The sequence below is a fragment of the Vespula pensylvanica genome, chromosome 1 (genome assembly GCF_014466175.1).
Source record: "Vespula pensylvanica isolate Volc-1 chromosome 1, ASM1446617v1, whole genome shotgun sequence".
NCBI classification, from domain to species: Eukaryota; Metazoa; Arthropoda; class Insecta; order Hymenoptera; family Vespidae; genus Vespula; species Vespula pensylvanica.
This window is the reverse complement of record NC_057685.1, coordinates 1,729,162-1,747,229: the sequence shown is the minus strand read 5'-3', so window position 1 is coordinate 1,747,229 and position 18,068 is coordinate 1,729,162. Positions and strand designations below refer to the sequence as shown.

General features: G+C 30.7%; 4 protein-coding genes across 6 annotated transcripts; 1 reads left to right on the top strand and 3 right to left on the bottom strand.

Moving 5' to 3' along the window:
• Positions 1-2,783: 2,783 nt before the first annotated feature.
• On the bottom strand, positions 2,784-3,332 carry LOC122630130 (histone H3). The gene has a single exon (XM_043814287.1). The coding sequence runs from the start codon at positions 3,242-3,244 to the stop codon at positions 2,834-2,836; it is 411 nt and encodes a 136-aa protein (XP_043670222.1). The 5' UTR covers positions 3,245-3,332; the 3' UTR covers positions 2,784-2,833.
• A 1,442-nt stretch (positions 3,333-4,774) lies between these two features.
• Positions 4,775-5,883, top strand: LOC122630434 (late histone H1-like). Its single transcript, XM_043814924.1, has one exon. It carries the CDS (start codon positions 4,943-4,945, stop codon positions 5,759-5,761), a length of 819 nt encoding a protein of 272 aa, XP_043670859.1. The 5' UTR covers positions 4,775-4,942; the 3' UTR covers positions 5,762-5,883.
• A 2,191-nt stretch (positions 5,884-8,074) lies between these two features.
• On the bottom strand, positions 8,075-8,663 carry LOC122628042 (histone H2B-like). Its single transcript, XM_043809893.1, has one exon. It carries the CDS (start codon positions 8,589-8,591, stop codon positions 8,220-8,222), a length of 372 nt encoding a protein of 123 aa, XP_043665828.1. The 5' UTR covers positions 8,592-8,663; the 3' UTR covers positions 8,075-8,219.
• Positions 8,664-12,438: 3,775 nt separating this feature from the next.
• LOC122629305 lies at positions 12,439-17,191 on the bottom strand. Of its 3 annotated transcripts, XM_043812619.1 has the most exons (7): positions 17,122-17,191; positions 16,799-16,837; positions 16,528-16,666; positions 14,626-16,438; positions 14,161-14,534; positions 12,978-13,249; positions 12,439-12,906 (listed from the first exon to the last, which is right to left on the bottom strand). In XM_043812619.1, the coding sequence occupies exons 5-7, from the start codon at positions 14,339-14,341 to the stop codon at positions 12,670-12,672; spliced, it is 690 nt and encodes a 229-aa protein (XP_043668554.1). In that variant the 5' UTR covers positions 14,342-14,534; positions 14,626-16,438; positions 16,528-16,666; positions 16,799-16,837; positions 17,122-17,191; the 3' UTR covers positions 12,439-12,669. The 3 variants fall into 3 exon arrangements, with proteins under 3 accessions (XP_043668554.1, XP_043668534.1, XP_043668544.1); XM_043812599.1 differs by having other exon boundaries at positions 14,161-16,438; XM_043812609.1 differs by having other exon boundaries at positions 14,161-16,438; positions 16,528-16,685; positions 17,122-17,167.
• Positions 17,192-18,068: the final 877 nt, after the last annotated feature.

The following is an 18,068-nucleotide window of genomic DNA, read 5'->3' as shown; positions in this document are numbered from 1 at the left end:
TAAATCGATTCTGCATGCGATAAAACGATTGAATCTTTTTTGTATATAGCCCGAAATATTCATGCTTATTGTCAGTTAAGTACTTCTTTTTAGCCCTTTTTAACTCGTACGCCACATTGAAAGTGATAATAGAAATGTCATTTACGAGATAACAAAAATAATCATTTATCTCTGTTACCGACATATTTCTCAGTCGATTATTTTTGTTTATTCATTTAATTTCGTTATATCAAAACGAACGACAAAAATAATTATCTTCTCATTTCATTTTCACACGCCAAATCCAGACGCGACGTTGAATTAAAAAAAAAAAAAAAAAGAGAGAAAGAAAGAAAGAAAGAAATTGAGTTGAATGAATTAAATATATGACAAATCTATGTTTTTAAATTTTATATTGCAACTATGTGCAATGTATATTTGCAAATTATCCTATATATTCCAATATGAAGTATATTCGTAAAACATATACCCACGTATATACACATATCGATTTACTCGAGAATTATAAAAATTCGATTAATTTAAAATAGTCAAATTTTTTCTTTCGAAAAGATAAAAATCATCATTCTTGAATGTACTTGGATTTTGAAATTTACTCTTTGCATTATTATATCATGTTGCGGCACGCTTAACTTAACAAACATACATATATGTGTGACTCGAGAGAATAGAAAAAAAAAGAAAAAAAATGGGGGTGAAAAAATGGCTGACCTACTCCATCCTACCCTGGAGAATAAATATTATTAGGCAGGACCGAAGAGTACAATAACCACGTATACGGTACTGAATAGCGCACCCTTGACCCTCCTATCATTCGATATCCCTTACTTTGCCCGTTTTAATCCTATTGTGAATAGCGTTTTTCAGCCTTATGGTTTATTCTCATAAGATTTTTGGATTAACAGATTTGTACGGATCTTTAGAAAATTTCTAAATTTTTCTCAATTCTTAAAAATATTATTTATCATTTTTATCTTTTATTTATTTATTTTTTTTTTTTATTTATTAATCTTTATCCAACTAAAAAATATTGATTTGCAACAGACTGAATTTTAAGATGAAAATGATAATATTAATACGTGGATATGATAACGTTAATATTCGATAATTTCATTGATAAAATAAAATAATTAATAAAATAGAAGAAAGAGATAATCAGTTTTTTTAGGAGGATAAATCTCGTTCTTTTAAACATACATATATACACAACACACAAATGTATGTATGTATGTATGTATGTATGTATGTATGTATGTATGTATGTATGTATGTATGTATGTATGTATGTATGTATGTATGTATGTATGTATGTATGTATGTATGTATGTATGTATGTATGTATGTATGTATGTATGTATGTATGTATGTATGTATGTATGTATGTATGTATGTATGTATGTATGTATGTATGTATGTATGTATGTATGTGTATATATATATGGCACGTTTAATAAAACATGAAAAATATTTTGGAAATAGTTCTAATATGTAAATTTAATGTAGATATAACATAATGCACACATACTGTTGTAATTTGAGAAACAAGTGAGGAAAGTGGTAAGATATAAATGGGAACAGGAACAAATAAAAGACTGCCGAGATAGACGATAATTGAAACAACATTCATTACGACGAACGTCATTTCATACAGAAACACGTATAAATCAATATTATTTTATTTTATTTTATTGCAACTACTGATAAAAGAACTGAATAAAAAGAGTCACTTTTTATTCACACATTTTTTGTCATAGAACAAAAGTCTAAGCCTCGCATTCTCAGCGCATTCAAATTCGATGCATTTATACAGAATTCTAGTAAAGTTTCAGTTTATAATTCAGTGATTGTAAAATATTACATTGTCATAAAAATTGAACCTATGATTCGGATGATCGTCCGTTATAATGTAAATGTTATGAGACCTAAGGTAGAGTTGCATATCAATTATCGAAGAGAATAACTTGAATTACAGAATGAATTTTTTTTTTGTATGAACAGTACTTCATCCATTTGTTAAAGCTCCATCCTTATATATCTATAGACATATATATATATATATATATATATATATATATATATATATTGGACACACAACAGCACATGCTCAGTAGGAAAGCCTGGGCAGATCTAATCGAAAAAAAAACTGCCTATTGGTATTTATACCTGTTCTCGTCTCTAACAACGGACCAATAGCATTGCTTGAAATGTTGCCTCGAATAGTGCACTCTACTGGCAACTGCACGTAACTATGAAAAAGAATAAAAAAAAAACGATATAATATGCGATAATGTTCTACCGCAGTAGATATATATATGATTATCATTACTTTTTAAGAATCATGTATTATTTAATTATTAAATAAAATTATTCGATTAAACGAATACGTTTACACATAATGTAATCAATATCTTAACTTAATACTACATTATAGAACAGGAACATTGTAAATAAATAGAACTGTATGAAAAAGAGATTAATACTGAATGGTAAATTAATAAATACAATTACTACAGTAAAACTAAAAAAAAAAAGCGAATCAATTCTTTTTCTAATTTTTATTGCATTAATGAATTTATGAACATAATATTAAGTAATGCATACATGTAATTATTTAAAATGCAATATCATTGAAAAAAAAATTTATTCGACGAAATACAGGAATGTGATGCGGAGAAAATTTGATACTGATTTCATTTTTATTTACAAATGATATAATGAAACGATGCATAATATTTTGATCGTGAGAATAATAAAAAAACTGATCCTCGAACGAAAATTAAATGTTGGCCCTGAAAAGGGCCGTTGAATGTAATAATAATTGATGACATAATTCTTAAGCTCGTTCTCCTCGAATACGACGAGCTAGTTGGATATCTTTAGGCATGATAGTTACTCGTTTAGCATGAATCGCACAAAGATTCGTATCTTCGAACAATCCAACGAGATACGCTTCGCTAGCTTCTTGAAGAGCCATTACAGCGGAACTTTGAAAGCGAAGATCAGTTTTGAAATCTTGCGCAATTTCGCGGACTAATCGTTGGAATGGTAATTTTCGAATAAGTAATTCGGTACTTTTTTGATAACGACGAATTTCACGAAGTGCTACAGTACCGGGTCTATAGCGATGAGGCTTTTTAACACCACCGGTTGCAGGAGCACTCTTACGAGCAGCTTTAGTAGCTAATTGTTTACGAGGAGCTTTACCACCAGTCGATTTTCTTGCAGTTTGCTTCGTACGCGCCATTTCTTTATTAACGTCGAATAATACGTATTATTCAAAGTTTAATAAGTCTCTCGATGGAAAAACGAACGTAACGTAGTTGAATTAAAACTGTGATGCTTGATCTCCTTAACACAGTTTATATACAGAAATCTACTTATCCCTGATTGGTTCGTTCGAAGAAGTGGAGGAAAAGTTTTCAATTATCATTCCCCCCACTCCTCCCAATCATTTCGCTCGTAGAAAAAAAATAACAACGTCGATGCAATAATGCATTTTCTACGTTAATATTATACGTAGAAATTGTTTCAAAAACTATTATAAATGTTATATTTTCAAATATATTTTATACATATATATATATTTTTTTATTTATTTTTATATATTGAAAGCGAAAAGAAATCTGAAAAAAATATTTAAAAAAAAATAATAAAAACAATATTTATTAAATACTTTTACGATGATTGTTCCAATGGAATATTTTTGAACTAATCGATAGGAATTAACAAATATTCTTTTTTTGTTTCTTTAAAAAAAATATATATATATATACAACGATGAAATAATACTTCGTTATAGATAGATTAATAAATTATAATATTATTAACACGTATTGAATGCGTGAAATACATAAAAAATAATTAATAAAATATTATAAAATTAATTTAATTCTCACATAGAAAATATAATAGACTAAATAGCTTTAAGTATGCATACAAGAACGTTATTCGATGAAATGACTATGAAAAATAATTTTAATATATATTTATCTATTTATTTCTAATGAGAAATATATATGTGTCCTTAAATTAATTTATTCGTTAGATATTTTATCTATTCACACTTCGTAATCTTTTTATCACATCACCATTTCTTCTTTCTTCTTATCGCAATGTGAAAGCTACATTAAAAATGATCGTCCCATTAAACTCTTCTTGATTAAATTAATCATCAAGTTTCTAAATCCTTTCTCATTCATACAAATACATCAAATTTTAAATACCAATCATAAATACTCATATTAATCCAATAATTTGTAAACCGTTGTTGACAAATACGTGTCCAAGGAAAGACGAATCTCCCAGTATTGATACGTTGGATTCTTACCACATTTTCAATATCAACGAAACATATATCGTAAAAATATTGAATGATATTAGAAAGATTAATCCATGAACGTGTTATTAAAATGAAAAAATATATCATTTTAATAAAGAATAATCTATATTTCGTTAATAATATCGGCCAAGTTATAATCATAAAACTGTATGCTTCTGAATATATTATAAATAATGAAGAAAATATAGATTATTCTTAAAATATAACAACGATAAATAATAACCGATATAATAAACTTTCGATATGAATTTGAAATGAAGCATAGAAATATAACGATTTAATGAAAATAACGTTGAAACTATGAAGTAAGAATTGTTCAGATATCGTTCTAATCGTGACGTTCGTGCGCCATATCGAGAGAGTCTCTCTCCATGGTTCGGACTGGTACAGGTAATTGGACAGCACACTGGTCGTACCACTATAATAGGAAGAAACATATCTTTCGTCGCATCGTGTCGAATACGTTCGAAGAAAGAAAATAAGAGAAGAATAAGTTTTGGAGGAAGAGAGGAAAGAGAAAAGAGGATCTCATCGTAGTGTTATCATCATCGTTTCTCTCAACCTCGTGATACGAAGAGAAGATAGAACGAATTTAAATTCGCAATGGAAGATACAGGGAACAACGCCGCAGGTGGTGGAACGATAGTCGATGATACCAATGAAACTACAACGACGTTAACAACAACGCCAGTGAAGCAAACAGCAGCAAAGAAAGTAGCGAAACCAAAAGCTAAGGTACAAAGATCTAAAGCAACTCATCCACCAACCTCTGAAATGGTGAATGCCGCCATTAAAGATTTGAAGGATCGCAAAGGTTCGTCTCTACAGGCAATCAAGAAATACGTTATTGCTACGTACAAGGTTGACGGTGATAAAGTTACGCCATTTATAAAGAAATACTTGAAGAATGCAGTATCGAGTGGCGTGGTTGTACAAACCAAAGGAAAGGGTGCATCTGGATCGTTCAAGCTTTCGAACGCCAAGACTACTACTGCAGGAAGTGGTGGTACTACTGGCGGCGGAAGTGGAGGTAGTGCTGCTGGTGGTAGTGCTAAAGCTAAAGTACAACGTCGTCTTACAAAGGAAAAGAAGACCAATGATAAATCCGTTGAAAAAAAAACTGTAACAGCACGGAAAGCAGCGGCAACCAGTACTGCCAAGAAAATCAAAACGCCGACGAAGAAAAACGAATCCGTTAAGAAATCGCCCGAACAAAAAAAGTCCAAAGTTAATTCTAGAGCCGCAACTGCAGCTGCAGCAGCAGCTAATCTTTCCGCTACTGAAAAGAAGTCTGCGAAGAAACCGGCACAACCAAAAACCGTATCGAAAACTAAGAAAACCGCTAAGGCGCCTGCCGCCAAAACTAAAACTCCCAAACCGAAGAAAACTACTACAACTGCTAAGACTGTTGCAAAGAAATAATCTCTTTCTTTTTCGAAAGAGAGAGACAGAGAGTGAGGAGGCAGAAAAAGAGAGTACAAAAGGTCCTTTTTAGGGCCACAAATTCTTTTCCCTTGTCGATGGAACGATGTCGATTTTTCATATTTTTTTATTTTATTTCTCTTACTATTTCCCATATCCCTTTCTTCCTAGTTAACTTTTTTTTTTTCTTCATCGATCGATCAATTTATATTAATTGTAATAATATTTAATTTATTAATAATATGTAATTATTGTTAGTAATAATTTATACGAGTATTTTAATGAAACGATTTTAAGTATGAATTCATATTTTTCCTAAGTCTCCCAATTAAAAGATAAAATTGTGATTCTCGAGTATTAATAAGTAGCAAGGCCGTACAATATTTTTCGTTTATAATTTTATTGCGATAGACTAAAAAAAAAAATAAGAGATAGAAAACAAAAAATAACTACGAGTCAATAATTCACGATTCATAAGAGTTCGATAACTCTTAACTCGACTGAATTGATTCTTTTGTTTCTTAAACGTTTAGTTATCTTTAATGACAATAACCTATTCTATAAAACGTTCAGCAGAATTGTCCTTGGAAGGAATGAGAGTTTAATTGATCGAAACAGTCGAACAATCGATGGTTCACTCTGTTTGAAATAATTTTAATATTGCATGTATTTTCATTTTTATCGAAAAAAATACGTCTATTGTTTCAATATATAAAAGAGAGAGAGAGAGAGAGAGAGAGAGAGAGAGAGAGAGAGAGAGAGAGAGAGAGAGAGAACAAAACGCGTAAAAACAGTAGAATAGAATTCGCATGAAGTGTTCACGTAAACATCGAGTATTTTTTCATTTACTGTTGACCATGAAATATGTATATAAGTGTAATTAATCATAAGTTCGCACGTCGAATCTATTTTTCTTTCTTTTTTTTTTTCTTAATCGATTATTTCATCATGTTCTAGCAATTCGATCGTTTTACGGTATAAAAAAAAAAAAAATAAAAAACGATGTAATCACAGAAAGATATTTCTAAAAAATCTTTGAATTTTTTTTTTCAGAGATAACGCTGGTTTTATCTGCGAAGTATTATAAAATTTTCAAATAAATTCTAAAGCGAACTAAAGGAAAGAAAGGATGATCAGATGATTTTAGGAAAAAAAAAAGGAAATAAAAATAAATCTAACAAAACAGAGACCAAGAAAACAAAGAAAATAATAATCATTCTCTTAAACAAAGATCCTTTTATCACTGTATAAATTTTGATAATAATTAAATGGGAATCTCGATAAAAAAAAAAACGAATCGATTATCAATGACGCATTCAAACGATTCGATTGTTTTATCGATAGATGCAATTGAGAAGGTCAAAGTCCATATTCAATTGTTTAAGGAAACAAACGATATTTATATAATAACATTATAGAGATTTTGAGGTTATGTATATATACATAAGTACATACGTACATTAGAATTGAAATTGTCAATAACATTGATGTTTCGTGTGTATAATTGCGATAAAACACGAGTACAATAAAAAAACGGAGATGGAGCAAGCAAGAATTAAATAGTTAAGAATTATATTTTCCCGCAATTTTTTCGATTACGATTGTGATTGGTCGAAGCTTGTGGCTTACAAAAGTCGTATATGATGGCGCTTACTGCATTACGTCTTGCGTTTTACGTTCTATGTTGATTCTGCATAGAGAAAATATGTCCACCATATTTAAGGAAAATCTTATGACTTTAAGTTATTAAGATCCACTCTGTCGAATTTAAAGGTAGTGATTGAGTCTTTTCTATTGTTACTGTGATCATCCAAAAATATATTCTTGAACTCTGAACAAAAAGCTTACAAGTGACAAAGAAATATTATCTTCCGAGTGTGTAACTTAATCCTCTTTGAAGAAAATTAACGACCTTAGTCGGTACAATAGAAATTCTTTATCTTATAACGGAGAGAACGATGTTGAGATTTTTGTAAAGATTTTGTTTAAATCGAACATCAATGTACCAAGAGTTTAGAAATCTTTAGAAAAGAATAAATAAAATTACGTAGGAATCTTTGAAAGAAATTCTTTCAAATTGTACATCTTAGTATTTACGTAAAGTACCCAGTTTTTAAGAATGAAGATAGCTTTTCATTAATTGAAAAAATAAAGAAAAATTGAATTCAATATATAGATCGAACAAAATATTTATTCACATAAAAATACTTAATGAATGTTTGTTTAATGTACATTTATCTTATACAGATATTTTATTATAAATTTACAAATATTACAAAAATATATTTTATACATCGATTTAATTTTTCTCTCTTATCTATCTATATATTTTCAATAACGAATAATCGAACAAACGATTAATTCAAGTAAAAAAAGTATCTTATGTGGAGAAAATATTCAACGTAAATAAATTATCTGTGGCCCTTAAAAGGGCCGTTTAAAATATCTGTATGTAAATTCATTTTGAACTAGTGTATTTGGTGACAGCTTTGGTGCCTTCGCTAACTGCGTGTTTAGCGAGTTCACCTGGAAGTAAAAGTCGAACAGCAGTTTGTATCTCTCGAGAAGTTATAGTCGAGCGTTTGTTATAATGAGCCAATCTCGAAGCTTCGGCAGCTATACGTTCGAAAACGTCGTTGACGAAACTATTCATAATACTCATAGCTTTACTGGATATTCCGGTATCAGGATGAACTTGTTTGAGTACTTTATATATATAAATGGCGTAACTTTCCTTCCTCTTCCTCTTTTTCTTTTTATCAGTTTTACTGATATTTTTCTGTGCTTTTCCAGCCTTCTTTACGGCCTTACCACTAGCTTTTGGCGGCATTACCAGATCAGTTTTTTCTTTCGCTGTGAAATATACGATGCTACCTCACGAACGGTCTCGAAAAGAATGAGGCGAACCGGTTGCGCGCTCGATATATACGCAACAGCTACTCTTCCAGTGCGCCAATCAGAGCTCCTCGTATATTTCTACTATAGTAACTTGATCCGACGGTCTCAATCGTCGTATTATTTTATTTTTTAATTTATGAAAATAATAAATTTTATTTTAAACAAATGGAACATTTTTTGATATATCATATACGTTTTTATTCATTTCTCTTTTGTATTTACGTATATGTATACGTATGTATATACATATATGTGCTTGGTTATAATATTCGATCGTGTATTTTATCTCTATCAAATTTTAACTCTATAAAATTTTTATAATAAAAAGTAGATTCTTCAAAATTCTATTTAACGAGAACTATTAAACTTATAATAATAATAATAATATCTTATAGGCTAACCCGTATAATTTTAATTAATAATTTTCGTGAAGGATAAAATTTCTTTGAAGAGAATTAAGCTGATTGGTCGTACGGATTATGGTGGGGTATACGCTGAGATCTACGTTAGAAGTCTTTTTATTTTCTTTCATATTTAACGTTTAATTAAAATTGTAATATTTTTAATAGATAATAACATGTTTACTTCGATTGACCTTTAATAGAGTACTAAGTAGATACTTTGTTTACTAGAGGAACAGCTCAAAAAGTGAAATTATTATAAGAATCGTTTCATTCTACAAATTGTTAGTCTTTTCTTCTTTTTCTCCGTACTCCTATTTACACGTTTATCTTGATTAAGAAAAAAAGAAAAAAAAATAAATAAATAAAGAAATATAAAATAAATAATAGAAAAAAAATCCTTTTATCCTTTACTTAAATAAAATCATAACATTCTTTGTTAAGAACCATCCAATCATTGTTAGATAAGTGAAGGTTAGGAATTTGAAATCACCAATAATGGAACCACAAAGAATCCAAAAAACTGCGAGAATAATATCTCTAGGAAATATGTATATATGTATATACGTATGTGTGTGTGTGTATATATATAAATAAGCTAAAAATCTTCGCAAAGCTAATTTCGATTGTTTCTTGAATTCTTCATGAAAGGTCTGTCCGTGAAATATCCGATCTTCAGATAAATCTTTTTCTATAGATTATTATAACTATTATTAGGAAACGAGTATTAAATGTTAAGTCGAAACCTTTTTCCTAAGTGTTTTTGTTAAGTGACACGGCCGTGCTGATCTCTTTAACGGGCAACAATACGCAGTTGAGTAAGTGTCGCAAACCGTCAGAACGTTTAATTTCTTAAATTCTTTATCATGTTAAAACGCTTCGAGCAACGCGTTTGTATAAAATTTTGTCAAAAGCTTGATCGTACATGTACGGAAACGATCGAAATGCTTCGTAAGGTATATGAGAGTGATACTATATGTGACATGGAAATAAAAGATTTGTTTAAAAAATTCCAAGATGGCCAGAGTTCTGAAACTGAATCTGTTGTTATCAGATCTTCGATATTGTTAGAAAATATTGAACGCGTTCGAGTAGCAATAAAACAAAGTCGTCGTTTAACCATCCGACAGTTAATGGGCGAGCTTGGAATTGCAAAAAACATTATTACCGAAATTTTAATACATTATCTGCAAATGGGTCGGCTGTTTACAAGATTCGTTCCAAGGATGCTCCCACAATACATAAAAGACAATAGAATAGAAATCGCTGAGGATAATCTGGAAACGATAAAGAAACATCCTGGATTATTGAAAAAGATAATAACTGGGGATGTAACGTGGATCTATGGTTACGAATATAATTCTAGTAGAGAGGCTCAATGTTCCCATTGGATGCTAGATCAACCGAAGAGAACACGTCGTAGTTCGAACAACGTCAAGCTATTACTCACGGTTTTTTTTGACTACGAAGGCATTGTTTATCATGAATTTGCTCCGTCAGATCAAACGATCGATAAGAAGTATTACCGACAGGTCCTCGAAAGATTATATAATGCTGTTAAATTAAAACGTCCCAAACTATGGAATGTTGGTAACTGGATAATACATCACGACGTACCTGTCCATACTTGTAATCTTATTCGTGAATTTTTAACGAAACATGCAATAATTGAATTACGACAACCTCCGTACAGTCCAGACATATCTCCGTTTGATTATTGGTTGTTTCCCAGATTAAAAAAGGCTTTAAATGGAAGCCGATTTAACGACGTTATAGATTTCAAAGAAAATGTGACGAAGCAGCTAATGCTCATTTCGAAATATGAGTTCGAGGAGAGCTTACAACATTGGGAAAAACAATGGAAACAAGTAGTGGATATCAAAGGGAATTATTTTGAAGGGGATTACGTATCTATCGAGGCTGAAGAAGACTGGAAAGACGACTAATTCTTTATTTTTGTATATATTTTTATATAGAGTAAGATCGGATATTATTCAAGACAGACTTAGTTTTATCTTACTTAATCATAAAAATATGACTGTGGACTTGGGAAAAAGGAAGAAGAGAATTGGGACAGAGACATGCTCAGGAAGATACTTCGTTATAATATTCTTGGAATTACCAAATCTGTGAATCATTGTGGTATTATCAAAAGTATGTGCAGATTGATTTATAAAGGAACTTAAAGCCCCTTAAATGTCTTTCTCGAAAATGTCTTAATACAATAATTTATACCGAACGTGCTAAAAGAACAGTCACGGCTATGGACGTCGTAGATATGCATTGAAAAGGCAAGGACGTATTATTTATGGTTTTAATAGTTAAATTGTCAGAAATATTTAAAAGAAAGAAGAAGAATGCGATTTTAATTACGTCTAGTAGCTAAATATTTTATTAATTTTTAGTTATGACTATTGAAGAAAATGAATAAAACGGCTCTTCTCAGGGCCACCGATTTTTTCAACGATACGGAACAATCTATATTTTTCTTTATTGAATTATTTAATAAAAATACGAGATATATACCTGACAAGGAAATTTTCACCGTTTATTATTTATCAAGCTTATCTTAATCTCCTGCACTTAAATTCTTATAGTACATGTAAATGTAATACAAATAAAAAAGGATGGATCTAAACTTAAATATAAACTCTAATTCGTAGGAGTAGAGATTAGTGATGTAGAAACAACAAAAGACGATTTTTATTTTATTTTTCTATTTATTATACTACGTTCATTTTTCTATATATGGCCATCTTTTTAATGTGCCTATTATTCTTCACAGTTTGAAATATAATAAATTCCCTAAAATATATTTTCTGAAAACGTTTCTAGCAATTTACGAGATTACGATGAAGTTATAAAAGATAATACCTGTTCGGGAGATTTTCTTGAAGGTAAGAGGGTTACCAAAGTTTAACTGTGAAAAGGGATTATCGAGCTTCCTAACGATGTCTTTTCATACGGACGTTATTTCACATGAACGCACGTGTACCGACGGCGTTCTTCTTTTGCAAGTATCAGTTGGCAAATGAAGTACAGAAAATATGTGGGCGAGTGTGACATTGTAACATTTCCGAACATAACGTATTTATATGTATTTGATGACATATGAGAGAGAGACAGGTCAAGGCACACAAAAGAAAATATTATGACGTATAGATGCATCCCATGAATGGAGTACGATATTAACATAGATAACTAATTACGTTTCACAAACAGCTACGTGAAGAACGTGAAAAATGATTCGACTACTTCCTTGTTTCCATGACTTCATCCAATGAATTGTTCTCATGTGCGAAGGATTGTACAAAGCAACAGGATACAAATACGATATCATCAGAGGGAATGTTGATTGCAACATTAAGATAAATAATCTTCGATTATAATAAAATAAGTTTATTTTCATTAGAGATAAGGTATTAGAGTTACCAATGATAAGAATAACTATTACACGATTAAGTATTATTTCAATATAAATGTCGAAATTGTGAACCATCTGACGACAAATATCTATTCTTTGAAATTTCTTATGGACGAATATTACGAAAAGTACGAACCAGTTGAACACGTCGAAATTATTTTCGACTTTAACTGATAAACATAAGATTAAAGTCCTGTATGGTATGTTGAATTTCTGAGACTTTGCAAAAATTGCATTGTTTGCAAACGAAAAGTAAATTTTTGATCCGCAGTTAAAGTTTTCACCGACGGAAGTAACGAATAAAAAAACGCCAAATCCTCGTCCTCTTCAACTGGATTCTTTCTCGTCATGTTAATATACATTAAGTCCATCAATGACCGTTCAATATCAGGTCGCTTTCTTTTAGTTGGTATTACTGAGCTCTAAAAGATTAACACGATAATTATTAAAATCGAACAAGTTAATGCGACACTCTGACTATCGGTTCGCTTACGTTAGAAGTGGATGTTCCATGTACGTTTAATTCAATATCCTCTTCTGTGTCATTACTTTCTTTATATTGGATCACTTTCTGAATATTATCTTCTAAATTACCATCTGTATGTTGCAATTCTTTATTTTTTTTTAAAAATGCTAATTGTTTTCCGTAAATATATAGTTTTATTCTTTTTGTACCAGAACAAGATTTACAATTCTCGGCCTGTTTTTTTAAGCTGCGGACATAATTGTCCCTAATCGATCTCCATTTTGATATTATATCTTGTACTAAGACAAAAAGTATTTATAGTTTAAAAATACTTTTACATACTATAGTCGTAAACTCGGTTTATTAACTTATTGTTATAATTAGAAGGTCAACAGTATTAAATTACATATATTATTCTAGATATCTTGCCACTGAATACAGTTTCAAAGATTTGAACTATAATTTTAGAATTGTTAGAACGATTGCCAGTAAGATAGTTTTAACAGTATGCAAAACTATTTGAAATATAATGAAAGTCGGATAAAAATACATGGAACAAAATAACAAAGGGATTTAAAATTCGTGCAATTTCCTAATTATTTATAAAATAATTGACCGAAAATATATTCACGCGATTAAGATTGAACGAAATGTATCTTTATATAAGAATTTTTTTTTCTATTTGATTACTCTAACTATGGTTGATAAAAATTATAAGTTTATTTATGTACGTATGGTATCATTCAGAAAGGATTCAGATTTCATGATATTGCGAAATTCTCTTTAGAAAAACATGGAACGTAACACTCTCGGCATCCCAACTCCTACACGATTGCCAGAAAGTGACTTTGCTATAATTTATATATTTGTTGACAACGATACATTTGGATTACATAAAAATTTACTTAGAACTTATTTCGGCATTTACTCACAAGTAAATAAAAGAATTTTTAATAACCAGTTACCAAACGCTACGTTGAACGTGCGTTTGATATTCGTTCAAATAAATCGAAAATATTATATAGGGAATAATCGATACGTTGTATATATATTGAGAATATAACTTTCGATTGTACTCAAAATCGAAATTCGTAAGCGATAACAAAAAATTATCCTGACAATTCGATAGAATACGATAACTCGAATATGTACTTAAACGGATATAAAGATTATCTAATTATTTTACTTGTACCGTTAAAATAATACTTACAAATTAATTTTTTCTGCATTTGAGATTCTGATTTGTAATTTTTTAATAAACCAGAACATATTTCATCCCACGCTGCATTTTTTTTATTCTTATCCTTATAATACTCATTAGAGGTATCCCATATTACACCTCTTTTCTCTACTTCGCTAATTAATAATTCGGTGTCAACATTATTTGCCATCTTCTTATTTCTTTTTTTTTGTTTTTCGTTACTAATAACAAGTTAAAAAGTATAAAAGTAGTAGTAACTGTCCAGTACAATTGCCATGCAACGGACGACTGTCGGTACGTTCGCGTGACTTGCTGTATTCACGGGTATACGATACAGAACGTGCGTCGCGACGTGTCCAACGTTCGTTCTAGGATAAATACGACTGAAGACACACGGAATATTGAAACGAAATTCATTGTAAAAATACATATATTATCGTATAGTATAAATCAAATACTGGGAACGTGGGTTACCTTCAACGTCTGTTTATTTTTCATCAACGTAAATTGGTGACACACGAGCGTTGAAACGGTCCATTGAGACGGACGTCGTTTTCTACGGACGTACGTGTACACAGCACTTCTAGCATAAATACATTGATATAAAACTATCAGACGTTTTACTGTACGTTGACAGTGACGCACTTCCTATAATAGAATGTGTAATAGAATGGGTTTTATTATACGACAATATACTTTTACAACGTACGTCCTTTTAACGCTCGTTCGTCCACAATCTAACATAAGGATCGATACAGATGAACGATATTTTGACGCAACGTTGCCGTAGCGTGCACGGTGCGTTGTCGCAAACGAACATTGCAGACGTGCGTCACGTTCACGTACCGTTTTTACAATTATTAACGTCATTTAGGAAAATGAATCTGAATCTTCCAGATATTTCGACCTCCTTTTTTTTCGTCAAAATTATTCGAAAATTTTTTGACAAACTGTCATTCAATTTTATTTATTTATTTCTTTTTTATTTTTAGCACGATAATCTTAGCTTCGTAACGTTAAAAATTTCGCGATATTTTCTAATTTCTTTGATTAAAAATTCAATATCTCAATCTTAATCTCATCGGCCATGATGCCTTGCGATGAAGTAGTATTACACGGTGAAGTATACTCTACGATAAGTTTCTCTGCACTGTCGCAACGATGCGCGGTAACAACAAAATGCCGCGTTGCCGTGCGTCCGGCAGAGTAACGCAGACATCTGCGTCGACGGAGCGTCGCTTGCGGTGACGTGGCGGCACCACAATATATATTGTTATATTTAAAATATGTATGTATATGTCCGTCGTGAAACGCACGTTTAACGAACGGCAAGACACCGTGAGTCACTTATTCTAAAAAAATATAAAATATTTTAAAAAATTCGAATTATAAATACATTTGTTTACATTATTAGCTTTTATAGCTTGCAGTACATATCATGAATATCGATATGCAAGGAATGAAAAAAAATATAATAAATAACGCGCGTTTTATTGTATAAAGTTTCGTGTATATTCGTATAAAAATTCGTACGTATAATTTATTAAGGTAGAAATATAATCCTATACGTTATATGTGTATATAATATATATTATTTTTATGTAATATATATTAATTTTTTATATTTATGCTACTTCGTACTTCTTTTGGTGTTCAGTCATCGTTCAGTCTTATTTACTTACTTATTTACTTCAGTTTTGTTTATTCCTAGATTACTTTCTCTCTTCTACTCTTTCAAACAAAATATCCTCATTTTTATATCTGCTCTTACGAAAGTCGTAATTTCCATTGGGGTTGTTTGTAATATTACTGTCGATTTCTTCTTCTTATTTTTTTTTTGTAATGAATTTGATCCAACGACAAATTCTGAGTATTGTAAACAGTCACAATGAATTTCCCCATCACATCCTAATATTCCTACTAATCTCTTTTATGCTATTATACGCTAATAATATTTTTAAATTTAGTTCCGACATTAATATCGCGAGTGAGACTTATTTTATCAAATTTGAAATTCCTAGACAGATAACAGTAACAAAGCTGGGAAAAATCTACATTATCATATAATCAAACATAATTATAGAATCTTTTAACATTCATCTTTTGTTTAGCTAATTGCAGATCAACTGCTATAGACTCTTTCATAACTAATACCTTAACAGGTCGACATCAACTATGATATCATTGATTATTTTAATTCTGATCACTAGACTCTCATTGCAATATTTTTGACTGCTCCTTGATTAACCAGCATTATCAGGGAAGTTGCTTGGTTCTGTTACTCCTCCTTTATTAAGAAATTGAAAATCAAATTATCTTTCTTGACATATAATGAAATTAATGACTACGGTAAGGTTACAATATCTTCTTACATACACGTATAAAGCATATCTCCATTATGAACCATATGTCTCAACCCATGAAGTTCTTGATTGATGCCAAGGAAATATCTTTGAAACAAGTCTGAGTGCATCCGTGATTTGAAATTTTCAAGGTCCTTCGTTCTTTCTTCTGCCTTGTGGTGTGAATAAATGCTTTGAATTATAATAGAATATATTATAATTTCCACAAAATCACCAATTAATTAATATATTTATTAAACTAAGTATATATAAAATATACATGACATATATAAACATATACTCACATATGATATATAAATTTGATGAAGCATCATTCCCTCGTGCTTTTGTAACAAACTACAGCAGGTTAGAAATAAAATCATAAAAATCATTTTTATGGTTTGCCTCGACAAATTTTTAAACGCAAATTACATAAAAGCACCGACATGTATAACCTCGTTAAACCTGTTGTTCATAACAAGATAGAGAAAATTATCAACGTGTATAGAATTTTATTAATAAATAACACTGCTTTTCGCTTAACGATATAATCAAGTAAAATAATAACTACTACGAAAAATTTTCGAACGAAACTGGATAATCAAACGTAATATAAAAATAGTAGTACCTGTAGTGTAGTACACCAGTAGTTGTAGGGTTATGTTAGACTAGAAATACAACAACCTATCGTAAGAAATAACTCGGGTCACGTGACACAGGTATGGAGCGACAGTGAATGGTGGGGATAATGTTGTATTTCCAAGAGGCACCATTGTCGTTGGCGGGAATGAACGATCCTTTACCCATCGAACATTTGTTAAAATAAAATTTTTATAGCGGATGTAAATCAACAAGAAGATGAAATGAGGCAAGGTATAATGAGAAGGTGAAACGAAAAAGAAAAACGACGTGAAAGAGAAAGAGGCATATAGAGATAAGATGAACGAAAACGAGGGAGAGAGAGAGAGAGAGAGAGAGAGAGAGAGAGAGAGAGAATAAGAGAGTGAGAGAGTGAGAGAGAGAAAGAGAGAGAATAAGAGAGTGAGAGAGAGAGAGAGAGAGAGAAAGAGAGAGTGAGAGAGAGAGAGAGAGAGAGAGAAAGAGAGAGAGAGAATGAGAAATAAAACGTTTTTATTTTCCTTTCTGTTGTTTTGTATGCGTAAGAGAGAGATAAAAAGATAAAGGAGAAAGAGATAGAACACAATATGGCGATAAACAATACACGTATACGTGTCGTTCTTATCTCCACTTATTTTTCTTATTCTTTCTCTCTTTCTCTCTCTTTTTAAATCTCGATCTTTTTAATTCTATCGTATTTCTTTTCGAATTAATGGACATTTTAAAATACTTGTTTTGTAATCTCTGTAAATATAAAATATTGGATTTAAATATGTTACTTTATACCACAAAGTAGAGTGTATAGGAATTCTATAATTACAAATTACCTTATTACGAGCTAGATGTCACGAGTCATACATATTTGAGAATTTTGTTATGATATGCGACGCATAGCGGAAGTGCGACGAAAGAGGTCGCCACAAGCGGGAACAAAATTAAAGCGACATCTACTATTTA

What these genes read in the sequence shown, in the direction of transcription:
- LOC122630130 (XM_043814287.1), bottom strand. Translation starts at nt 3,244, where the DNA reads ATGGCGCGTACGAAGCAAACTGCAAGAAAATCGACTGGTGGTAAAGCT.
- LOC122628042 (XM_043809893.1), bottom strand. Translation starts at nt 8,591, where the DNA reads ATGCCGCCAAAAGCTAGTGGTAAGGCCGTAAAGAAGGCTGGAAAAGCA.
- LOC122630434 (XM_043814924.1), top strand. Translation starts at nt 4,943, where the DNA reads ATGGAAGATACAGGGAACAACGCCGCAGGTGGTGGAACGATAGTCGAT.
- LOC122629305 (XM_043812599.1), bottom strand. Translation starts at nt 14,341, where the DNA reads ATGGCAAATAATGTTGACACCGAATTATTAATTAGCGAAGTAGAGAAA. An exon ending in AATGCAGAAAAAATTAATTT is followed by an intron (nt 13,250 to 14,160) that starts GTAAGTATTATT and finishes TTTTTGTCTTAG; the next exon opens with TACAAGATATAATATCAAAA. An exon ending in ATGGAACATCCACTTCTAAC is followed by an intron (nt 12,907 to 12,977) that starts GTAAGCGAACCG and finishes TTAATCTTTTAG; the next exon opens with AGCTCAGTAATACCAACTAA.